The 21,321-nt window shown below is 39.2% G+C and overlaps 1 protein-coding gene across 1 annotated transcript in view; it reads right to left on the reverse strand.

Moving 5' to 3' along the window:
- toc (toucan) overlaps nt 1–21,321 on the reverse strand; it is an 81,831-nt gene that overhangs the window by 45,769 nt on the left and 14,741 nt on the right. Inside the window, exons 2-3 of the mRNA XM_017181904.3 lie at nt 14,927–17,651; nt 13,937–14,837 (exon numbers count right to left, since the gene is read on the reverse strand). Of these exons, the coding sequence (XP_017037393.1) occupies nt 13,937–14,837; nt 14,927–17,651 (3,626 nt within the window). The remainder of the gene's footprint in view (nt 1–13,936; nt 14,838–14,926; nt 17,652–21,321) is intronic.

Consider the following 21,321-nt stretch of genomic DNA (forward strand, 5'->3'; position numbering starts at 1 on the left):
ATTCCTATTGCAAAGTCTGAGCGCCTTTGAAGTTTACCCCTCATATTGAAACATTATACTACATTCATTCCACATGCCGTTGCCATATACCATTTGCATACTTTCACTTGGTCATAGCCAATTTGATTTAATGGCCAAAGAGCCCGACTGCCACTGATTGCACTCGGCGTTGCCCTCTTAACCCCAAAAGAATACTCCGCCAATGTAGAATAATTAAATTGTTCACTTCCTTCTTGCGGAGAGCGGGCACAATGAGTTCATTATGCGAATTCTTGCAAATACACATATATATCATCATGCTTTTTATCTTGCGAAAATTCCCATTAATCAATTCTTTTGTTCTTGGAAATAACTAGGTGAACCTTTGTTTTAAATTATGTTGAAATCTAATTGCTCTCCCCACCACTAATAAAGGCATAAGACAATGAAAAGGAAAACTTTTGAAAACACAGGTCGAAAAAAAGAGATAGGACTTCACCTCTTTTTTTCTCTGTGTTATTCATTTAATTCGCTAAAGGAAAACAATTAAATTTTCTTTGGTTTCGATGCCATTTTGCGCAATACGAATTCACTTTGGTGACAACATAACCAGACTAACAACTTCAACTGCGGTTCGAGCACAATGAGAGAGTTCCGATCTAACCGACCAAACCAGACGCCGAGAATCGGGAGGGGGAAAAACAAGCCGCTTTTGTTTAACGCATGAGTTATTAATGAACATTAGCAGCATTTGATGTCGCATGGAATGGTAACAATAACGACACTCAACCGGAGAGTGCAGTCTTCCAAAGAGTCGGAGGAGACACTCTAATGGAAGCCAGCCAGCAAGAGTCTGAAGTGGGTTTAAATCGGTTCAAGTTGCTGAAAGTGGAGCGAGCTCCTCTCTCCATTACCTTCAACCACCACCCAAGTTGCACCTCAAGTTGGCTTTAATTGAGAGGTTCTCGAGCAAAGTAAGTGCAAGCTGCAGTATCAAATTTCAGGCATTTTCGGTTATTTTGCTAATTGTAGTAAGTAGTGCTTGTTTTGGTTAAACAAAGTTTATTAGAGGGAACATTATACATAATTAAATGGTATTGGTTATGGCTAAGTAGTTTTAGGTAATAAAGAATGTAATTTAAACCACAATAAAGCTTTAACTTTTGTATAAATGAAATCGCTTACTGGCTGAATAAGGCAATGCTTTTAAGTTATAACAAATTAAATTCTAATTCTAATAAATACAGCTTTAATATGGGCTAACAAAAGTCTTTAACATTTTATAATAAACTATTAATAAATTTCCAATAAAGAAAGAAAGTACGGAAAGATAAAAGGCTCTTTAAGTAAGAGTAAAAGCTGGTTATATATTTCTCCTACTGCTAATATTTTGTTAACCGCAATGTATGGTAATATTTGATCAGGTGCTGGGCTAGGTCTTTCTTGGGTTTCTGGGTCTCTTACTACTATTCCAACCCATTTACTTACATAAAAAGTCCCCTCATAGGAAGCAAAAAGCAACGACAACTCCCGCTAGTTACCCAAGTGTAATGACTTCGACTCATAAATGGGCATATAGACCGACTGACAACCTGCTCATGTGTCACACTTTTTAAAATGGGTGCTCAAAGAGTACTTAGTTGGATTTATAAGATTCATAGCAAGAATAAAACTGTTTACCTTAAAACTATGATCATGTATATATACCAATATATTTAAAGAAATACCAAAGGAAATGTATGTGAATTTAAGATATTTTAAAATGATATCCAAATGGATGAAAGATTTTAGGACTTAAATTGTATTTTAAGGATCTATTGTGTGTAAACAAAGTTTATTTTCAATTATTGATCCTAAAAAGCCCCAAAAGGTTATTTCAAAGAAATGTTTAAAATATAAAATTTTCAAGCAATATTTTCGAGACCCTTTTAAGGGTTTTTTAATCCTTAGTGACTTAAGGTAGCACCCCCGCATAATGATTTTTGTGGTACAGATCTCACACCAAATAATATTTTTAAAAATTCTTCAAACTACCGAGTATCCCACAGTCGAGACACTCCATCTTACTCTAAAACTGCAACACTTTGTGTCATATATGGGCAGTGGGATATATTTTACAATAGGCCGACGACGGCGAGAGCATTGGGGTTAGGAAACCATTGCAAATAGCTGAAGACAGCACGCTATGTTCGGTGATTCAGTGATTGAGATAGATACTTCACAGGGAGCCGACCGAGCACAGAAAATGTGCAAATTGAAGTGACTTGAGCGATAAGAAATGTAAATGTTGTTTTTCCTTTGCTTTTTGTTATGTCTGAAAGCCATCATTAGGTGTGGGGGCTCCTCGGTGAAGATCTAACGTCGGTTTCGTGTCTGCTTTCATTAGAGGTATTGTTCTAATTCTTCTTACAGCTATTTGCCACTTGAATGTGGATCAATGGAACGAGACGATAAGATCAGGGCAAAAGAATAAGAATTGTCTGGGTTAAATATATTTTAAAATATTTTAAAATATGATGCAAGTTGCATCATTTTCCCAAGGTCTGAAATTCCAAACCCCAATTAAACAAAATTTATGTTACTTTAAAAGTTCATATTGCGGTCATCTGAGGAATTGCTTTATAAATAGAAATCCAGTAAAATATTTACCCACACTGACCCAACATTTGCTGTAAGAATTGTTTGTTTTCCCCAAAAGAACGCAAACAAAATTGTTCCATTTGAGCGCAAACAAAAACAAGAGCCAAGTTCGAGAAGGGGAAAAGCCATTGTGGAATACTTTTTGGAGAAGAATTAGCACATTAGCGCACTCGAGTGGAACCCATTTTAGAAGCGGAAATCCAGCAGCGCAAAAAGTGTCCATTAAAAACATGCATAAATGTATTAATTGTTGTACAAAAAGTTTGCTAAAATCTAGCCGATGCGGTGGAGAGCTGTTTCCATGAAGATGTGGCTCAACAAAGCAAAAACCTAATTGATTCTGGGGGCCTTAGCAACCGGCGCCGATATGCTTGAGTGCTTCCTAATATTTTTTTTCCAGCCATGTACAATGGACGAAGCTGAGCGTAAACATTTCAACAACTTTTTGCATATTTCTGTGGTGAGATAAAGGAAAAGTCGAAGAAAAGATAGTCGAGCTCTGATTAATGTTTGGTTTTGAATGAAAAGTTTCTTGATTTTAATTGTTTTCCATCCAAGAAAATCTTTTCCAAAAACAATTGACTCTTAAACCATTTAATTCCAACCTCATGTTGTATGTTTTCTTCACCTTGCGGATGTTGCACACAACACACATCGGACAACATAATTTGTGTTGTTGCCATCGCATTTCGGAAAATCCAAAATAAAAGAAAAAAAAAGAAAACCGAAACAAGTGTTTTCCAAAGCGTTGCGCTCCGTTTGGAAAAGCTGGCCGAGGTGGAGCTAATGCTGCGGCAACATTTTGCCGGCAGTCCTACTTTTAAATTAGACTTATGCATGAGTGTACTCATTTGTAGCATAACAGATCTGTACAGTAGTGTAGAGTTCTTAAAATACTGCACCCAATCCTTTCTGTACAGTATACTCTATAGGCCAGAAGTAGATAGCACAACATTTTTAGTGTGCCCACTTTGCGTGAGTGCAGTATATGGTTGTACCCTTCGGGAGTGAGTACTATATTTGCTGTACAGCTTTTTAGTTGTACAGCTTGTTAGTTGTATGTGTACAACTGTGCAGATGAGTTCAGTATTCTTCAATAATATATTGAGAACGAACTTCAAACATATAAAAATATAAATAAAGCGTATAGTGAAGATTTTGATGTTCTGCAGTGGTGGTCAATTAATAAAGACCGTTTTCCTCTACTGTATAAAGTTAGTTGCAAGTTACTATCAGCTCCCGCGAGCAGTGCAGCATCGGAAAGGGCATTTTCTGTTGCCAAAAATTTAATTTGCGAAAAACGTTCAAAAATTGCCACCACTGAAGACATGGTACATAAAATAATGTTTCTCCATTCGAATATTAATAATTTAAATGTAAATTCTTTAATAAAATAAAATTGTTTATAAGAAATACATAGTACACACGAGAACTCTATATGTGTGCATGTACCAGTCATGAAGTTTCACTCACTGTACAATAAGTCAACTGCACACCAAAACACTGTACAGTGCCTGACTACTGCACACCATTTTTGCTGTACTCATAAACAGCTGTACAACTATGGAATGAGTGAGAACACTGTCTGTCAAAACAGAGAATACTACCCTACTCACTCACATCCAAGTATACTGTGCAGTAAAAAGTGTGTTCCCGTTTCTAGAATAAGTGATTCATTTGTCGTTTTGGATGCATTCATGCAGAAGTCTATTTTAAATATAGAATTTGAACTAATTTCGCTTGTTTTGCTTTTTTGTTGCATTAGTCGGTCGGGATGTTAGATGCTACCGATGATGTTTGCTGGCTGCTGCTCTTTTCGGACACCAAAACTTTGCCTTTTTCCCATGGCGATACTTTTTTTTTATGTTTTTTGGCGGCCGAGCAAGAAAATCGGGCAAAAATAGAGTTTGGGCCTGCTCTGGGCCGAGTTCCGTTGAGTTAGTGCTGCGGATGGATGGGCCGCTGATGTCGTTTTATAAATAAGTCTGTTGTGTGATTCATGAGTTGGAATTATTTGTCTGTGTGTATTGTAATATCAGGCAGCAGGCATTGTGCCCCAAGCAATTTTCCGTTTTATTTGAATAAGACGGAACATGTTGGGCAGCAGTGGTGGGGTCTGGGGGAGTTGATGGGCGTCTAAGTGGCTGGCTAGAAAATCGCTTTGAAGTCTATATGCCACAGATATGGTTATGGAGTTATCATATGGAGAAGAGTGGGCGTTTAGGTCTAATGGATATTGGGGTGGGTGCACTTTGATTTAAAAGAAAATAGTACATTTAAGGAATTACATATTAATTAAGGTAATATTTGCTTAAAGACTTGATTTCAGGGCATTGACTGTGGGGTGTAAATATCTATTGATAATAGAGGTTCGATAAGATAAAACAAGTACAAATATATATGATACAACTCTACTTCTCAAGTCAACAACAAAATAAATCAATATCTTATATAACTCATTGATGGCCAACTTGAGGTAACCATGAATGACTATCACAATTCCCACACACAGACACAAGCACCACAAACTTGAAGCAACTTAATTTTCCCTTTCCACAGAACACCCATAGCGAAGCGAAATTTTCCCCCGAAACTTTGATGCTTTCACAACGCTTAAGAAAATCCGATGAAAAGGGGAAAACTGAAAATGCAACCAAATCACTTAAGCTCATTAGTTAATATCCAATTTATAAAGAAGCGAAACGAGCAAAGACAAAACAAAAAAAGTGAGAAACAATTAATCAAAAATCAAAAGTTAAAACTGAAAAAGAAACAAGAAAACACGCCGGAAAATTTCACCCCGTTGTAAAACATTTTCCCCACCAAAAAGCCAAGTTAAGACGCCGGGAAGGCGACAAATTAAAATCATCAGACGATTGCCACACATTCTGAATGAAAAAAGGGGCAAAAGGCATGGGGAAAATTCCTGCTGACATTACGAAACGTGTGGGAAAAATCGAATACCAAAGATTTTTTGAGCAATCAAAATGTTGCCAAAGCTAAAGCCAAAAGGAAAATGTTTTGCAGCAGCAAGAAATCAATATCCTACACAAGAAGTGTGAGGTGAGTGAGGGGTATAGGTGTTGAGGGGGTCAAACAGGGCGACAGATGTCAGGGGTTAAGTCTAGTGACTTTTGCTTGTTTCTTTTTACACAGACAGATTAACAACAATTGAACTTAAAAGATTTCGATTTTAAGTAAAAAAAATCATTGAAAATTCATAGACTTTTTTGTAAATATATCAGATAATTTTATAAATAAATGTCAGTAAAATATTTATTAATTGCTAATCTATATTTAACATTCCTTAACTTAAATATAACGCACTATATTTACTTAAGACCCCATGTCTTGACGTAACTTGCTGAAATGCTCACGTGTCATGGCTGTATTTCCAGGTATTTCGAGCTTGTTGATGTGCCTTGACAAATTCGTGATTTGTCGTCGATTCCTGTGCGTTACTTCCTCCCTTTTCCCCGACTATTTTCCATTTTCCTTCTCCCTGTCAATTTCCCACTTTGGTAGCAAACACACACACACACGAATGTAATAATTTTCCATACGGAAGGCAATTTGTTTGCCACGCTCACGTTAATTTATGGTTTTGGAGGTATTTTTTCCACTAGCTACTCCCTCTCCCTTGTGCCTGGCTGGCTGTGTTTTTTTTTTTATGGTGGAACCTCAATTTTGGGCTATATAGTATCAAATGATGATGTCGATGATGAGCAACGAATACCGCAGAGGAGCATTACTCAGCTGTTCATTCGCTGGCACTTAAAATGCCATCAAATGTCATTGGACACGTGGGACTGTTTTACACACGCCAACCGATGAGAAAGTGTATTTTCCTGCCTTCTAGGAGGAAAGGCCTCTGCAAAAATTGAGGTCAGCTGTTGCTAATTACACATTAATGTTCCCTCAGGCTGGCCTGGCCCACAAAATTCCCCAAGTAAACCCGGCAAAGTGTCACATATTTCAATTTAATTTGCAAAAGGTAGAATAGGGCAAATGTGCATTTATCTCAAAAGCAAATTGAATGCTGAAAGCTCATTGTGATTTATGTGTTATTAATTGATGTCAGTTTATACACACATTTGGCTTAGTTTGCATGGAAATTTAATTTAAACCTGATTTGCAGATTGTCGAGATTTTACAGAAGTTGAAAATTATGCTTAGAAATAAATTAAAGCAATATAAATTGTATTATTATAGAATTTGTTATCTATTTACTATCTTTTTTTAATCAAAGGCATCATAAATCTGACTTATAGCTTTGGGATATCAATCACATGTTCATATGAAACCCTTTCTTTATTTTTCCCCTGGAATTTTATCTTTTGGCTCTTATCAAAGCTTATCAAAAATAGATTAATCTCTACATTAACACAGCTTTTGCCTAATCCAACCAAAAATAAACCGCATAATATTTTTTTAAAGATCTCTAAACTGTTGGCTGTCTGCAACCTTGTGTGAAAACTCCCCAGGGCTTTGCTCCAGTAGCTAATAAACAATTTTCTTTAGCTACTGGGAAAACTTTTGCCACCGCCGCAAAAACCAACTTCATTACAATTTCAAATTTGCCGTTTCTTGCGCTCTTAACTAAGCAGCCCAAAACTTGTAAACTCCCCACCAGAACTCGTAATTACTCTGGCAGAGCGAAAACCAACAGGGGAAAAGTAGCTGAAGTAGAAGCTGAAGCTGAAAATTGGCATAAATTGTTAATGCAAATGCGTCAGTGGCTACCCCGAGAAATGCAAAATGTACGCTTGGAAAAATTCACAATGAGCTTGAATAAAAATTCTAAAGGCGTTGCCTTTCCCCCCAAAGGGGAAATCCGATAAAATTGGAGCCAATGGAGGGGGCCAGCTCAGGCCAGAATGAAATGAAATGCTTAATTGACGTCAAAATGCAACAAAAGCTTCGATTTGCATTCTGCAATTTCATTAATTTTGATTGACCGTTCGATACGATTCACGCTCGATTGAATTACATCATCATCATCATCATGGGAGGGAGGGAAACCTTTGGCTGGGAACTCTGCTTGCTCTATGGGGAGGGAGTGTTCCGTTCTGGTTTCAATATCCATTGGCTAACAACTTTAGTGCTGACCCCAAACCCGTTGGCCAAATCAGCCACAAGGCAGCAAACAGCAAACTCGTTCAATTAATAAAAATTCAAACCCCGGAGCGACCTCTGTCCGGGGAATCATTGGAATGGAAACCTCTTGAAAACAATATAAAAAGCTTATGCTTTGAAACACAAAACAACAATATTTTCAATGAAACTCGTTACAGCGCTAAAATGTAAATGTGACTGAGAGATTTATGGGGTTCCATTAGAACTGTGAGCCTCATTTCTACCAATTTTTTTGGGTCACTTCAAATCAGCTTTGCCATTTGTTGGTCTGGCGAAATACAAATGAAGTAAACCGATTTCTTTGACATATTTCAGGCATTATATTTCCATAGAGAGCTTCTATTTCAAATGGAACAAAGTTTAAGTTTATTAATTTTATATTAAATAAGATTTCGTAGATTATAGAAATTCAGTAAAACAGTTAAATTTAAACCCAAATAAAACCCCTAGTATTCCAAAATCAGGCAACCGAAATGTGGTACTTGTCAGTCTAATAATGATTTATGGTCTTAAGGCTTGGTTCTTCCACATTTTGGCCACATTTCACACACAAAAGTGTCACTCATAAAAAGGCCAAAAAAGAGGAGTTTGTATTTTTTGGGGCCGTTGGGGTCACATGACGGCAACTTAACCGACCCATAAATTTTCCACCAAGCCCATAATCTGGATGCCCTCTCCCCCCAGCTTATGGAAATTTATTATTTTAGCCGAAAAAACAAAACAAAAGCGTTACGAACACACTCGTAAATAAGAGGCGATCATTGATTAGCGCATAAATATTCACACGGAACCTAATTGGCTGTACCCCGATCAACTTTCCGGCGCAAGTTCAGGGTCAGCAAATATTGTGTAAGAGCGACTCATTTGCATTTATCTAAATGGTTTTCTCAACTTTTGCAGTTCGAGAAAACAAGTTGTCGAAAGGCGCTTTTGTTGGCATTTCACTTGGGCAAACGAGCCAGAGTTCAGCCACATTTTCGCCGATTTTTGGTAAGGGATAAGTTTACACTTAAATTTGGTAAATTTACTCAACTAGTTTCTCGTTAAGTTTCGACATTTGCGGCAACAAAAGAAGGCAACTTTTACGGGTTTTATTTAATTTTGTGAAGCAACGGAACAAACGGAACAATGAGGCTTTCAATTAGTTTTTGCTTGTTTTGTTGCCAATCAAATATTTAACATTTAACACGGTTTGTGTTGTTGTTCCCTTGGGTAAGAAGTTTTCCGTGCTGAAAAAAAGGGTATATTTTTCTGTTGAGCATATTTTTATATATTTAAACAATTTTATTTGTTTATGTGCACAAGCGCAGTAAATAATTCCTCATCATTTATGCATACCTTTTAGCTCAATAATATACACAAATGTTTGATCCCATGCTGTGCAAATAATTTGCTTTTGTTATTTTTGGGTTTAAAAGGAAACTGAAATTCCAATAATAAAATTCATGCTCTATTTGGTGGCTTTTTTATATAAACTTTAGGCTAGTTTTATTACCATTTCCGCTTGGTTTCTCTGTTCTATGATTAAAAGGTCTTTCTCATTTTGATGGCGAACTTCCGTTCTCGAATCAAAAAATGAGCAATTAGCTGCTATAAAAATTGTTCTTTGAATCGATAAAAATAATCGCAGACTTTAAAATAAATACTGGTTTCCGAAAGTATCAAAATTATTGAGCTTATTCGATTTTAAACTGGATTTTCAAGAGTATCAAAATATTTATAACCACATTTGTTTTTTAAGCCCAAAAAGGCATCTTCATTTCAGCTAATTTAATATTTATAAACATTTATTTGGCATTTTCATTAAGTATTTATGAATGGCCCAGCTACGCAAACTGAAAAATTGTTTATTAAAAAGGTAAACAAAAGTGGAAAGAGCCCACCGAGAGAGGCAAGGGTCAGTTGTTGCCGGCATTTTCTTTCTTTTTTCATCATTTTTTTTTCTCTTTGCCAAACTAGTTTGCCTTTTTTGTGTATCTTGTTACGGTTGCCGGCAAAAATATTACATAATATTAAATAAACCGAATAGTTAAAAGCTATAAAAAGCAAACTGGTTGCATTTTTAATTAAAAACAGCGCGCTTTTATATATTTTTGTGGGCGTTTGGAGTGTTGACAGTCCCCAGGGCACTTGTCACAATATTTGCCACCAGGCTTAAGCTCTTTAAATGTCTCTGTGTCCGACTGTCTGTTTGTCTGTCTGATTTTATGATGGCTTGGAGTTAAAGTTGAGCCTGTGCCAATGGCTGGATCCACTTGCCAGATGGAAACGACTTTATTAGCGCTTTCCATGCCACTGACAATCAACGGCCAATAGCGTGAATCCAATTGAGTGTGATGGGCAACTTTTATTAATAACACCATGACATTTATGGCTTTTTTGTTTATCAGATGGCGAGAGGGAGAGGAGAGGCAATCGGCGGCGTCATTAGAGTTAAACTACCATATCATTGCAAAAGGTCAAAGTCGTAAACACAATATAGACAGTTGTATCTGATGGATGTTAATGAATGCACGGTGAGAAATTGAATTGTGTATTTTAACGACAGTTCAACACGAGATTTAATTTATGCAATAACCCAATTTGGAAATCGTTATGAAGAGCTTTGAAGTGGTGTTTTGATCCAAGATTGGTTAAACGGTTTTATATCTTTAACAATTTAGATAAAAAAGCAACACTATTAGGTAAGTAATCACCAAATATTTTGTAGTTAAATGTTTCTCTTTGTGTTATTTATTAATTTTCTATATATTAGAGTCCCCAACATAAAAACTTCAACTAAGAAATAAGAAATCATAAGTTTCACATGCACGTGTTAATGAATCTGCTTACCAGGCAGAAATTGTTTTTACCAGACTAATGTACAACTTCCCTCCTATTTTATACCCCCCTACAAACCTCCAAAAATACGAATCTACTCCAGAGGAAATGCTCCGTCTATTTCTAGAAGTAAAACCAATATTTGCATTTCAAGTTTCTTTAGATCCAAGACCTTAATTTTTTCGTGTGCTTCCCTTAATTGCTGGTATTTCTGTTGACCTTGTCGAAATTTATGATATATTTTTTTTTTTTTTTGGTTGGCTTTTGGCTATTTGCTTTTGCTTTTGCTTGTTTATCTACAAGTTACACGTTGTTCTCCCTGGCTGATAACATGTGTTCACCGATGGACACCCAAGACAGAGAGCTCTTGAATATAGCTTTGCTGGTCTTGAGTTATTTATTTCATTTTGTTTTTCGGTGTTATTGTCAGTATTTTGAATGCTAAATGGATTGCAACTGAATTTGAGTGAATAAAAGGTTTTTATTTTGATATCTTTGGAGTTTTGGAGCGTTTCTCTATAGATGATGAAATTTGTTTATGGCACGAACTCATTGTTCATAATGATATAGGTTGTGTTAAGCCAATGAAAGCTTTAGTTTATCTTTTAAATATATAAAATATTTTAAAAACAAAATGAAAAACTAGTTTAGAAAGACAGTTCTTAATTAATGCCTAAAAGTTATACCTTAAAAAAAGCTCTTGAAGTTCGATATGCGTCGCAGACAATTATCTCATTTAGTCAAAAAACAAACAGTATAATGACTAATACTGAACTCACATTCAAACAATTAAAGCAAAATCCAATCGCTTTTAAAATCAACTCCATTAGTATTCTCAATATCACATAATTCTCTCATAACGTGTAAACAATTCATGAATTTACGTAATTCCCAAGCGATTTTTGCATGCTAAACTGCAGCAATTTGAAACAAAACCAAAGATACTTCCACACCTCGATATACTGACACACAAACGTGTATATATATATTCATTTGCATGCCAGTTGACTCAAATTAACTCGCTTTGAGCTTGAGCTTGGGCGTTTTTCACACACTCACGCTCATCGGTATCGAGAGCCGAACAAAATACACACTACAAGATACATTCACACTGCTCAGTTTGTTATTGCCGGCTCAGAAGATGAGAAATATATATATATATATATATTGTTACGAGTACACAACAACAATATGCCTTGCGGCTTTGCCTTGTTGAAATCATAGATAGACATCATCAAGCTTCGGCTTAAAATGAAGAAAACTCTTGGGTAGAAAAAGGTAACTAGCAAATACAAGTAAGTAATTCCCCGAATCGTGTCCAAGTCGAGATGAAAATCTCTCTTATCTAATGAATTTTTATGGGCGTTCGTCATGTAAATAAAAATACAGTGGAAAAAAGTTGATAATTTCAGAGACAAGCTTTTGGTTTGCCTTTGGTTTGTTAATTTCTGACAGTCATTGTGTTGCGCTTTTGTTTGTGATTTTTTCCCCCGCTATTCGGTTGCGGAAAATTTTGTAATTGCAAATGTTTTGCATGTTAACTGAACTGCGAAAAAAGTAACAAAACAGGGAAAAGGGAAATAATATATATATTTAAATGAAAAATTTTTCTGCCTGAAGTTCAGAGGTATTCATTTTCGTTTTCCACCGCTTATTTGTTTGTGTGACTTTGTTTTTAATTTGTTTAATGCTCATATGTATGTGTCTACAGAACTCAAATTATTATTTAAATAACCGCAAGCGATGACAGAACAGCGCACAAATGCTGCGTAATTAGTATTAATATGTATATATATATTGTAATCTATATCATTGAGCATAGATTGTGGCAAAAATTAAACTTGAAATTAAATCAAAGCACACGCAACGTCTCTCGCATTCACCTTTTCCATGGTTAAATGATGTTTAATACACACGACACGGATCCAATAAATTTAGTAGTTTAGCGACTCTACCTGCCTTCTCTCCCCCATAAATCGCTTACTCTCAATCGCAATTAGTTAATGTTTATTAAGGTTTTAGGCATTCCCTCGCAAGTATTCAGGAAAATTAAGCATCTAATTAAGCTAATTCTGGGTGGGTCAATGTGCTACATTTGTTTACAAGGGGAAACCATGACGTCAAAGACCCTGAACATTTAGATAGAGCAAATAAATTTGCACCTTTGTTTGAAAAAGTTCCAAGGAAAATTACCCATCATTTACGCAGGCCTCATTTCTTTTATTTCCACAATTATTTATTTATTCCCCGCTCATTCTTCATTGAATTTCAAATCGAATCGAAATGCTTGATGAATTATTTAGTGACTTGGGGGCAATCGCTATCTACTCGGCCGGTTGCCCCTGAACCCATTAAAAGGTGCCTAAGATTTCCACAAAGCAGGTGCGGGCCTGTGGTTGTCTGAATGTCTGAATGGCCACTAACAAACATTTGATTGCCCTATCGAAAAAGCGAACCAAAAGTGGAACACACAAAAACAAACGTAAGAAATCCATCAAAAGAAACTGGTAATGATAAGGTGCGCCTGATAAGTCAGGTATTCACTTTGCTGGCGCGATAAGAATGTGTGCAAAAGATATGCTGCTGAAGGCAACAAGTAAAACTTTCGGTTATTGAAAGTTTAAGAATGCCCTGCTTGAAAATTAAAATGTTTTTAAAATGTTTATATTATTCTTAATTTACTTCTAAGTCATATAAAAAGCATTTAGGGTCTTAAGTCAGTCTCATCGTTTCTTTGGTTTAAGAATTAATATTTTATGCAATTTTGTTTCCCTAAAGTTAGTTAAAATATTTCTTTTCTGTAAAAAAACTAGTCGTTATAAACTTTAGTTCTTAGTTACCATCTTAAGAGCAATATTCCCTTGAAAACTAAGTTATAGATTTCTGTTAGTCTGTCTATTCAATATTGATTTTGTTTTTTAATGCTGAAAGCCATACAAAAACTAGTCGAGAACTAAAATTCACAAAACTGCCTCTCATAAATAATTTTAACAATTTTTCTTTGAAACGCATATAAAGCAAAAATAAATATTTATGTCTGTAACTCTACATTTTTTCAGACAGATAGTGCAACGTCTTACAAAAACAAGACTATTAATGTAGAAAAAAAATTAATAGCGCACTTAAAACTTTACAGATTTTAAGTGGAATAAATGGATTTTTTATGACTTTCTATATGTACAGAAGCTCAAAGAAAACACATTATATTTCCACTGATAATTATAATACAGTTTCTTATCTGTACTAGAATTTTGTCCGAAATATATAGAAGTTTCTTTGTTTTGGAATCTTGTATCAAATGTGTAATAACTCATCTCTGTTCTTTTTGAAATTCAATAGCTTCTGATCAGTGATCACTTACCGACTGGCGAGGGTCGCCGACTGCAGTCTCTTGGCGGGCGGCGATGTGGTTGAGGTGGGTGAGTTGGGCAACTTGCCGGCACGCGACCCACTGCCAACAGAGCCTTTATCCAGTGGCTGCCGCGTTGGCGGGGTCGAGTGCGGCGTGGCGGTGGCGGTGGCGGCCTTGGCGGTTGAGGGGCTACTGCTGCTCGATCGCTTGACCAGGAGCACTTTGGGCGGCACTTTGGGCGTGGCCGAAGGCGAACGCCGGGCACTGGCACTCACATTGCTAGGACTGGCGCGCGAACTCGAAACGGAAGCGGAAACGGAAACGGACACGGAACCCGAACCCGAACCCGAGGCCGAAGCGGAAACCGAACTCGAACCCGGTGACATGACCCGAGTGCTGGACACCTTTGACTTCACATCGTTGTAGTTGGTCTTGATCAGGGACTTGTTGCTGGCAATTTTATTCATCACGGCATCCCATTTGTTGGGCGTGTGCTGTTTACGATTCAGCGGTGATTTTGGCGATTTCAAACCGCGCGATTTGCCAACGCTTTTGCTGCCCGATTTGCAGGATTTGGGTGAGGCGATCGAAGAGTTCGAGGAAACCGAACCGCGGAAATTCTCCACCGTACAGAGCGACGACAGTGAAGCGTGTGGACGCGGCGAAGTTGAATTTTGAACTGAAACCGCTGCCGGAGATCGGCCAGCATTAGCCGCCGCCGCCGGCGTCGCTGTTGCTGAGAAAGCTTCGTCGCAAAAGCTTCGTGCGCTGCCGCCGTCGACGCTGCAGTAAGAGGTGCGATTGGAGAGCGTGGTGGCCGCCGAGGAGGAAGAGAGACAGCTGCTCGGTGGACGCTGCTGCGGTGCCAGCTGATTCTGCTGGGAGCTATTGGGAGTGGGCTGACCTTGACCTATGAAGGAGAAACGTCATAGAAAAGTAATAGTGATCAGTGGTTATTTCGTCTTTCAAACTTTAAGAATCTAAAAATATATACATTACCTTTTCGCATGGTCTGCGTGGAGTCATCCGGCGACATATCCACATCCACCTCCAACTCCGGCTGACGCATCTCCTCGTCACAGCGGTTCTCCACGTCCGTAAATATGCCCGAGGACTCCATGCACGAGTCCTCCATCTGGGGCACCGAGGCACTCGGCTGCATCATATCGGGTCCATAGAGCTGGCCATCAATAACCTGGGCACGCCGATCGCCTCGATGCAGCACGTCATCCGCATCGGATTCGGTAAAAAAGTCCGAGTCTGTCATTGGGTCCTGACGCCGCAAAGGCGCCGGATTCGGAGGTGGAAAGCTGGGCTGCCGACTGACGCGACCCAAGTGGGGTCCATTGCTGGGCGAGTGATCACAGGCTCCTCGGGAGGCGGGTCGCGACATCTCGCCGTCGCCCTGGTAGCCAGTGTCCAAGCTGGTTACACTGGTCACGCTGGTTATGAAGCTATTACTCAGCTTAGCCTGCTGCGAGGCAGCTGTCACCTGGTTCTGGGACGCCTCCACCTGCTTGACAATCTCCGACTTGATCTCGATGGGATCCAGAGGTAGCTCCTCGGGCGAGGGAGTCTGCTCCATACGCAGCTGCATTAGATTTGGGTGATGCATTCGGATCAGTTCCAAGTTTTGCATAAGGTTGTTGTGAGGCGAGTCGAGGAAATCCTTCATCTGATCGGGCGTAAGGATGCCCAGGCTCTCATCCAGATCAAAGGAGCTCTGCTTCTTCAGGAGTTGCTGCTGCAATTGCTGCAGTTGGGTGGAGGAGGAGAACGAGTTGTCCACCAGTTCAATGGAACAGTCCAGCGTTGTATCCGGCAGATCCAAACCGAAACTGTAGCGGGTTCTGCCCCGACCCGAATTGGATATCAGAGTATTGTCAATGACATTATGACCATCCATGGCTATGTCCCCGTCTGGAGTTCGAGTGGGCAGAACCAGAGCACTTTGTGCTTGCTTTAAAAGGGGTGAAAGCAGATGGACGGGCTGTGGAGTTGCCTGTCCCATCATCCGCATTCCATGCGGCGTTGTTGTGGCAGATTGTGGGGATAGGCAGAGGAGCGGGTGCTGTGGTATCGATCTGCGTCCGGACTGACGATGAGTCCTGTTCGGATTATCCCGCTCCAATTCCTGTGTCAAGTTTAGCAGCTGTATATGCATCGGCGATTGCAATCCACTGATATCCAGCAATCTCTCCGTATTGAGGGTGGAATTCAATGGCAGCTTCATGTTGGCCTTATCGGGCGCCAAAGCAGTCAACGTCACGTCCAGCGTGTCGTCCATTTCTTGGTGCATTGCCTCTTCCCGACAGGTGGCACCCTTGTAGCTCAGGGTGTCCAGGCCGGATGGCATCGATATGTGCTCTAGCAAAGGCAACTGATCCATGCTCTGGGTTAGGTTCGCTCCATGGTGGATAACCTTGGTGTAGTCACCAGGTTCAATGACGCTCTTGGTTAGATTTCCCCCACGAGCACTCGAAACTTTCGTTAGATTAGCTCTATTTTCAAAGGTTTTATTTGGATTCAATCCAGCATCCATTGTTTGGGTGAGATTTTGTCCTGCATTCATTATTTTGGTGAGATTTCCAGCTCTATCATCCATATTTTTAGTGAGATTTGCTCCACTTTCAATGATTTTAGTAGAGTTTACTGCTCTCTCGAAAGTTTTTGTTTGATTAAATTCTCGGTCAATCGATTTTGTGAGATTTCCAAATGTTTCGGTGATGTTTCCTAGACTCTCCAAGGTCTTGGTAGTGTTACCAACACTCTCCAAGGTCTTGGTAGTGTTTCCAATTCCCTCAACAACTTTTGTTACATTTCCCACAGGCGAACTATTTCCAGCCATGGTTCTAGTTAGATCCTTGGCCTGAATCACTGGCATTGTTCTGCCCATTATCCCCGATGAGTTTATGGCGTGTGTGGCATTGTTTTGAGTTATCTCGAGACTGGCCCTTATCTCGTGGGTGGTATCCATTGAGCTTATCTTCCTCAAAGTCGACTTTGCCGTGTGATTTATCCCACCGATCTGAGTGGGCTTTCGGATTTGAGTGATGTCCGCCAGGGGAGAGTTTTTAGTCCTGGGAGTTTCCTCAATTATTCTCGTGCCATCTCTGACCAACACTTTGGTTTCATCCAAGCCCGGCGAGTCCAAACCCACGGTTTGAGGGAAAGTGCTCTTCAATTTCTGGCCATTCGTTTGCTCCTCATCCTCGCAGACAAAGGTATCGGATCTCAGGAGTGGCATGGGTGTACTGCTCGTAAACTGATCATTCGTGAGCATTCCACGTTGCTTCCCCGCCGGCAGGGGGGTCACTGGCAAAGAGCTCGTCATCTCCGTGGGATCGGACATCATGCGAGCTGACTTAGGACTAAAGTACTTTTTCAGGACGGTGGTGGTCCTCTTGCTCAGCAAACTCACTGCATTATTTATTCTCTCCCCGCTGGCGCTTTTCTTCAAGCTGCTGCCCAAATCCCGCAGAGCGGCCGAGGATGGTGCATATGAGCTAGCAGGACGCGGCTTTGCAGGATCACCGGGTGCCTGAAAAACCTGTGTGGCCTTGGGCGCACTTATCGGTGGTCGGATGTGCTGAGTGGTGGTGGTGTTGCTGCTGTTAGTTGCTCTGTTGGCGGTGGTAAAAGCACTGCTGGGTAGGCCAAAGTTACTTGGCTTGGGAACCCGCGAGATGCCGTCCAGACGGGGAATGCGAGATGAGGCCGGATCCTGCAAGGAAATGTGCAAAAAATGAGGAATTTAATTAAGTTTTAATTCATATCATTAAAAAAAATAATAATTTACATATTTTTTAAGCACTATAATCTATAAAATCTTTATTTGTTAGAATTTATTTGTATTTATAATTAGTTAAAATATTTTAAAAATGGAAAGTGTCCTGTACTTAAATCTAAAATCTCAATAAGAATACTTTGAAAGATAATTCCCAACTTTGAAGAACATTTTTTCGGGTGTAAATTTTCTGTGGCGCCACTAAGCTCCATCCTGCCATCCGCATCCTGCACGTGCTCAGACTTTTTGGCAGCTTGGCCAGTGTGGTGCGAAGTAGTTCAGTGGGGCGTTTCCACTTGGCACCAGTTCAACGCACTTTACAGCAGTATCACAGATGCCACCCTTATTCTTTCCCTGTGCTGATGTCATCGAAGCTTCTGGGGGCGACTCTGCTTTCCTTTCAACCCCTCTCAGGGCTAATTGCAGTTTAATCAAATCCCGAAAACAAAAAAAAAAAGGAAAAAGGAGTAACGACTTTATGGCACCGCTGAACACTTTATGGTGAATGGGTGGGAGTGAAGTAGACGTGTCGCAGCCATAATGAATTTATAGCAGAATGGGAGACATTATCGCACAGCCAGCTAATTATGCACGTACACGGACACGAGCTGCCGGAGCAGAGGAGTAACAAAAACGAGGGTGGAACTTTGCGGTGCGTAATAGAAAAATAATGCCACGATGGAACGGGAAAGCTATAGAAAGGCTCCAAATTTTCATTATGGGATTAACGCACAAAGACCTGGATGTTGGGTAAACTAGTTAAGGGAAATGCTAATTTTATTACGTTGCTAGAGCGGGGATACCTGGTAACTGCCAGATTAAGATAATCTAAGGTAAGGTTTGCTTGAATTTATTTCCATAAATTTTAATTTAAATATTGTATTAAGCTAAATCATATAGTTTGGTAGACAAATAAATTCACTTTACAATTTACCACAAAAAAACATTTATCATTAAGCTATAGATATATCCTTAGGTTCCTATCCGGCTCGAAGGACCAAGCGCCTTAAAAAAAACTTATAAATATTTAAAAGAATCACACTTCAACAGCTTTCGCTTCTTCTCAAATCAAGTCTAAAATTCTTTTTTTGCTGTCAAAATCGTTTTTGTTTAAGCGGGAAAACTTTTCCAAAAAAGCAATTTAAATCTGCTCCATATCATCGGCACCATCAGCAGCTTGAAAAGTTGGTTTAATGTGCTAAATGCTTGGCAAACAAGCCCGACCGCACCAACTTTACCATCGTTTAGACAGACAAGCCAAAAGTTTCCTCATCTTCTGCGTGGATCCCTATTTTTCGGGGACTTCGGAGACTACACATCCTAAATTCGCTACATGCCACAATATGAAATGCACTCGATGTCAGTTTACACAGGCGGACTTAATCGAAAATGCAATTTCAACAGACAAGTTAAACAAGCGCCGAAAACTGCCTCCTGTGTCCCGAACTTTTCCGATTCGTAGATGGGGATTTGAGGGGGGCTTGAGATGGGGATGCGATTGTGGTGGAGGCCACACCCAGCTCCATTCAATGTCCTTGAACTTTTTCGCGTGAAAGTTTTCGCCATGCCGAAAAACCCCACCCAATGGAAAAACCAAGCGATTGTTATCAAGTGCAAAATGCACAAAAGTTTACGCCAAAGGCGAAGGGGCAGCACAAACTGCTCGTTTCTCAGCCAGAGCACCGCCATATGTGGCCATAATTATTCGAATATGGCACGATAACTGTGGAGCTGGAGCAGCTGCTCCTTCTGGGAAATTAAATGTTATCGATAGCCGCGCCGGGGGAATTTACATAATAGCCTTTTGCCAGTGCAACACGGACTGTGTCCTTGGGGCATGCGTGTGTGCAGGATAATGAAGCAAACAGTTCTGATTCAGCGGTAAATTATGGGGCTCCACCTGCAGGATTCTCTGGAAATTTTCATTCGACTGATTGTGGTATTAAGGATTTTAAACGGTGTTTAATTTTGAGGTGAAACATAATTTGTATGGTTCTTTTTGAAGGTATAAATATCTTTAATCGAAGAAAAGTCTGCTTTCGCTTTGGAAAAGTAAATATATCCTTTTGAACTTCATTTTAAAGTTTTTTTTTTCTTAAATTATATTAAACTGCTTTTAAAACTAGTTACTTTTCTTTGTAAAACTTCTTTAAAATGTCACCTTGGCACCAAATATTTGTCACAATATATGTACTTTCTGTATTTACTAGCGACAATCGCAAGGATAAAAGGACACCACGTAAAAGGGACACGCACCGCTTGAAATACAAATAAATACTGTCACAACAAAGTAACGGAAGGCGACCCAATGAATGCCCGCACAGCTGACTGCGGAAGCCGGCAAAGGGTATCGAGAGACCCGGGAAATAAGAGGGTGGATTCAGGATTCGTAGAGTGGAGGAGGACCTGCCACCACCAAACCGCTTGGCAGTGGCTGTCACGGCACCACCAGCTGCATATGGGTTAAGCGCAAACGCATGTCCCGCTAGCCAGGACAAGTCAGCGGAAGTGAGGGGCGGAACTAAATAAAAATTTATCGATTTCCATGGGAGAAATATAATATAATGCCATTCTGCCCCCACCTCCCCCTGTAGACCATAAAAACTTGCTTTTTTTATCGATATTAATAGCATCTAACGTGGGGCAGATTGGCTTCGAACAGTGCATAAAATGCCAAGAATAGTGGGTGTGCGGTGTGTGTGTGTGTATGGCTAATGCATGAATAATTTGCATTGGCAACTTGGGGGGGCACCCTTTCTCGAATCAATAGTGATTTGCCGAGGTTATGAAAAGCCAAGTAAAGAGTGGAAAAAGAAATAGGGAAAATAAGGAAAATAATGTTGAAATGGTTTAACATTGATTGAATGATTTGCTTGTTCCTCAATCGCTTGGAAGGAAAGTGGCTTGAATTACCCTTGTCGGCTTTTCCATTTGATATGCAAATTACAATAAAAAAAAGTTGACCCAGTTAAATGTGGAAAATGATGGGTACAATTCTGGGAAATACTTTTATTTAATGGCGAAACACACACTAATATCTTAATGATAAAAAGTATAAAGTAACCTTTCTAAACATATTAAATTTTACAAATTAATAATAGTTGTTTCATTAACTTTCAAGTCTACCTAACAACATGGCAAAAAGGCTGGAAAATGAGTAATATATATATCTAAATTGAGTGGCCTTTGAAGTATGTTTATTTTGAGACCAATTAACTAATTAATTATATTGTTTCACCTATATTTTCCCGCAACTTTTTGATTAGGAAATTTCTAATCAATAAAATGAAATGAACTTTCAAAAGGTTATGCTTTCCATTAACAAATTGCCTTGCCATAATGTATACCTATTTTCTGCAAAATTTAATGCCAAAATGCTCCCTTGTTTGCCTGCACTTTGGAAGTGTAAACATTTTCCTAGTAAATGTATTCACTTGCAACCAACTTAACTCCCGGCAGATAAGTGCCTGTATAGTCTTCGTTAAAAATTAACACAAAGTTCTCCCCACACATATTGGGTTTCTGAAAACACATACTGTGCACACTGAGATACCACCCCTTCCTTTTCTATAAACCAAACTACTCTATACTAATGACTTTTTACCAT

This window comes from Drosophila kikkawai, chromosome 2L (genome assembly GCF_030179895.1).
Source record: "Drosophila kikkawai strain 14028-0561.14 chromosome 2L, DkikHiC1v2, whole genome shotgun sequence".
Taxonomy (NCBI): domain Eukaryota; kingdom Metazoa; phylum Arthropoda; class Insecta; order Diptera; family Drosophilidae; genus Drosophila; species Drosophila kikkawai.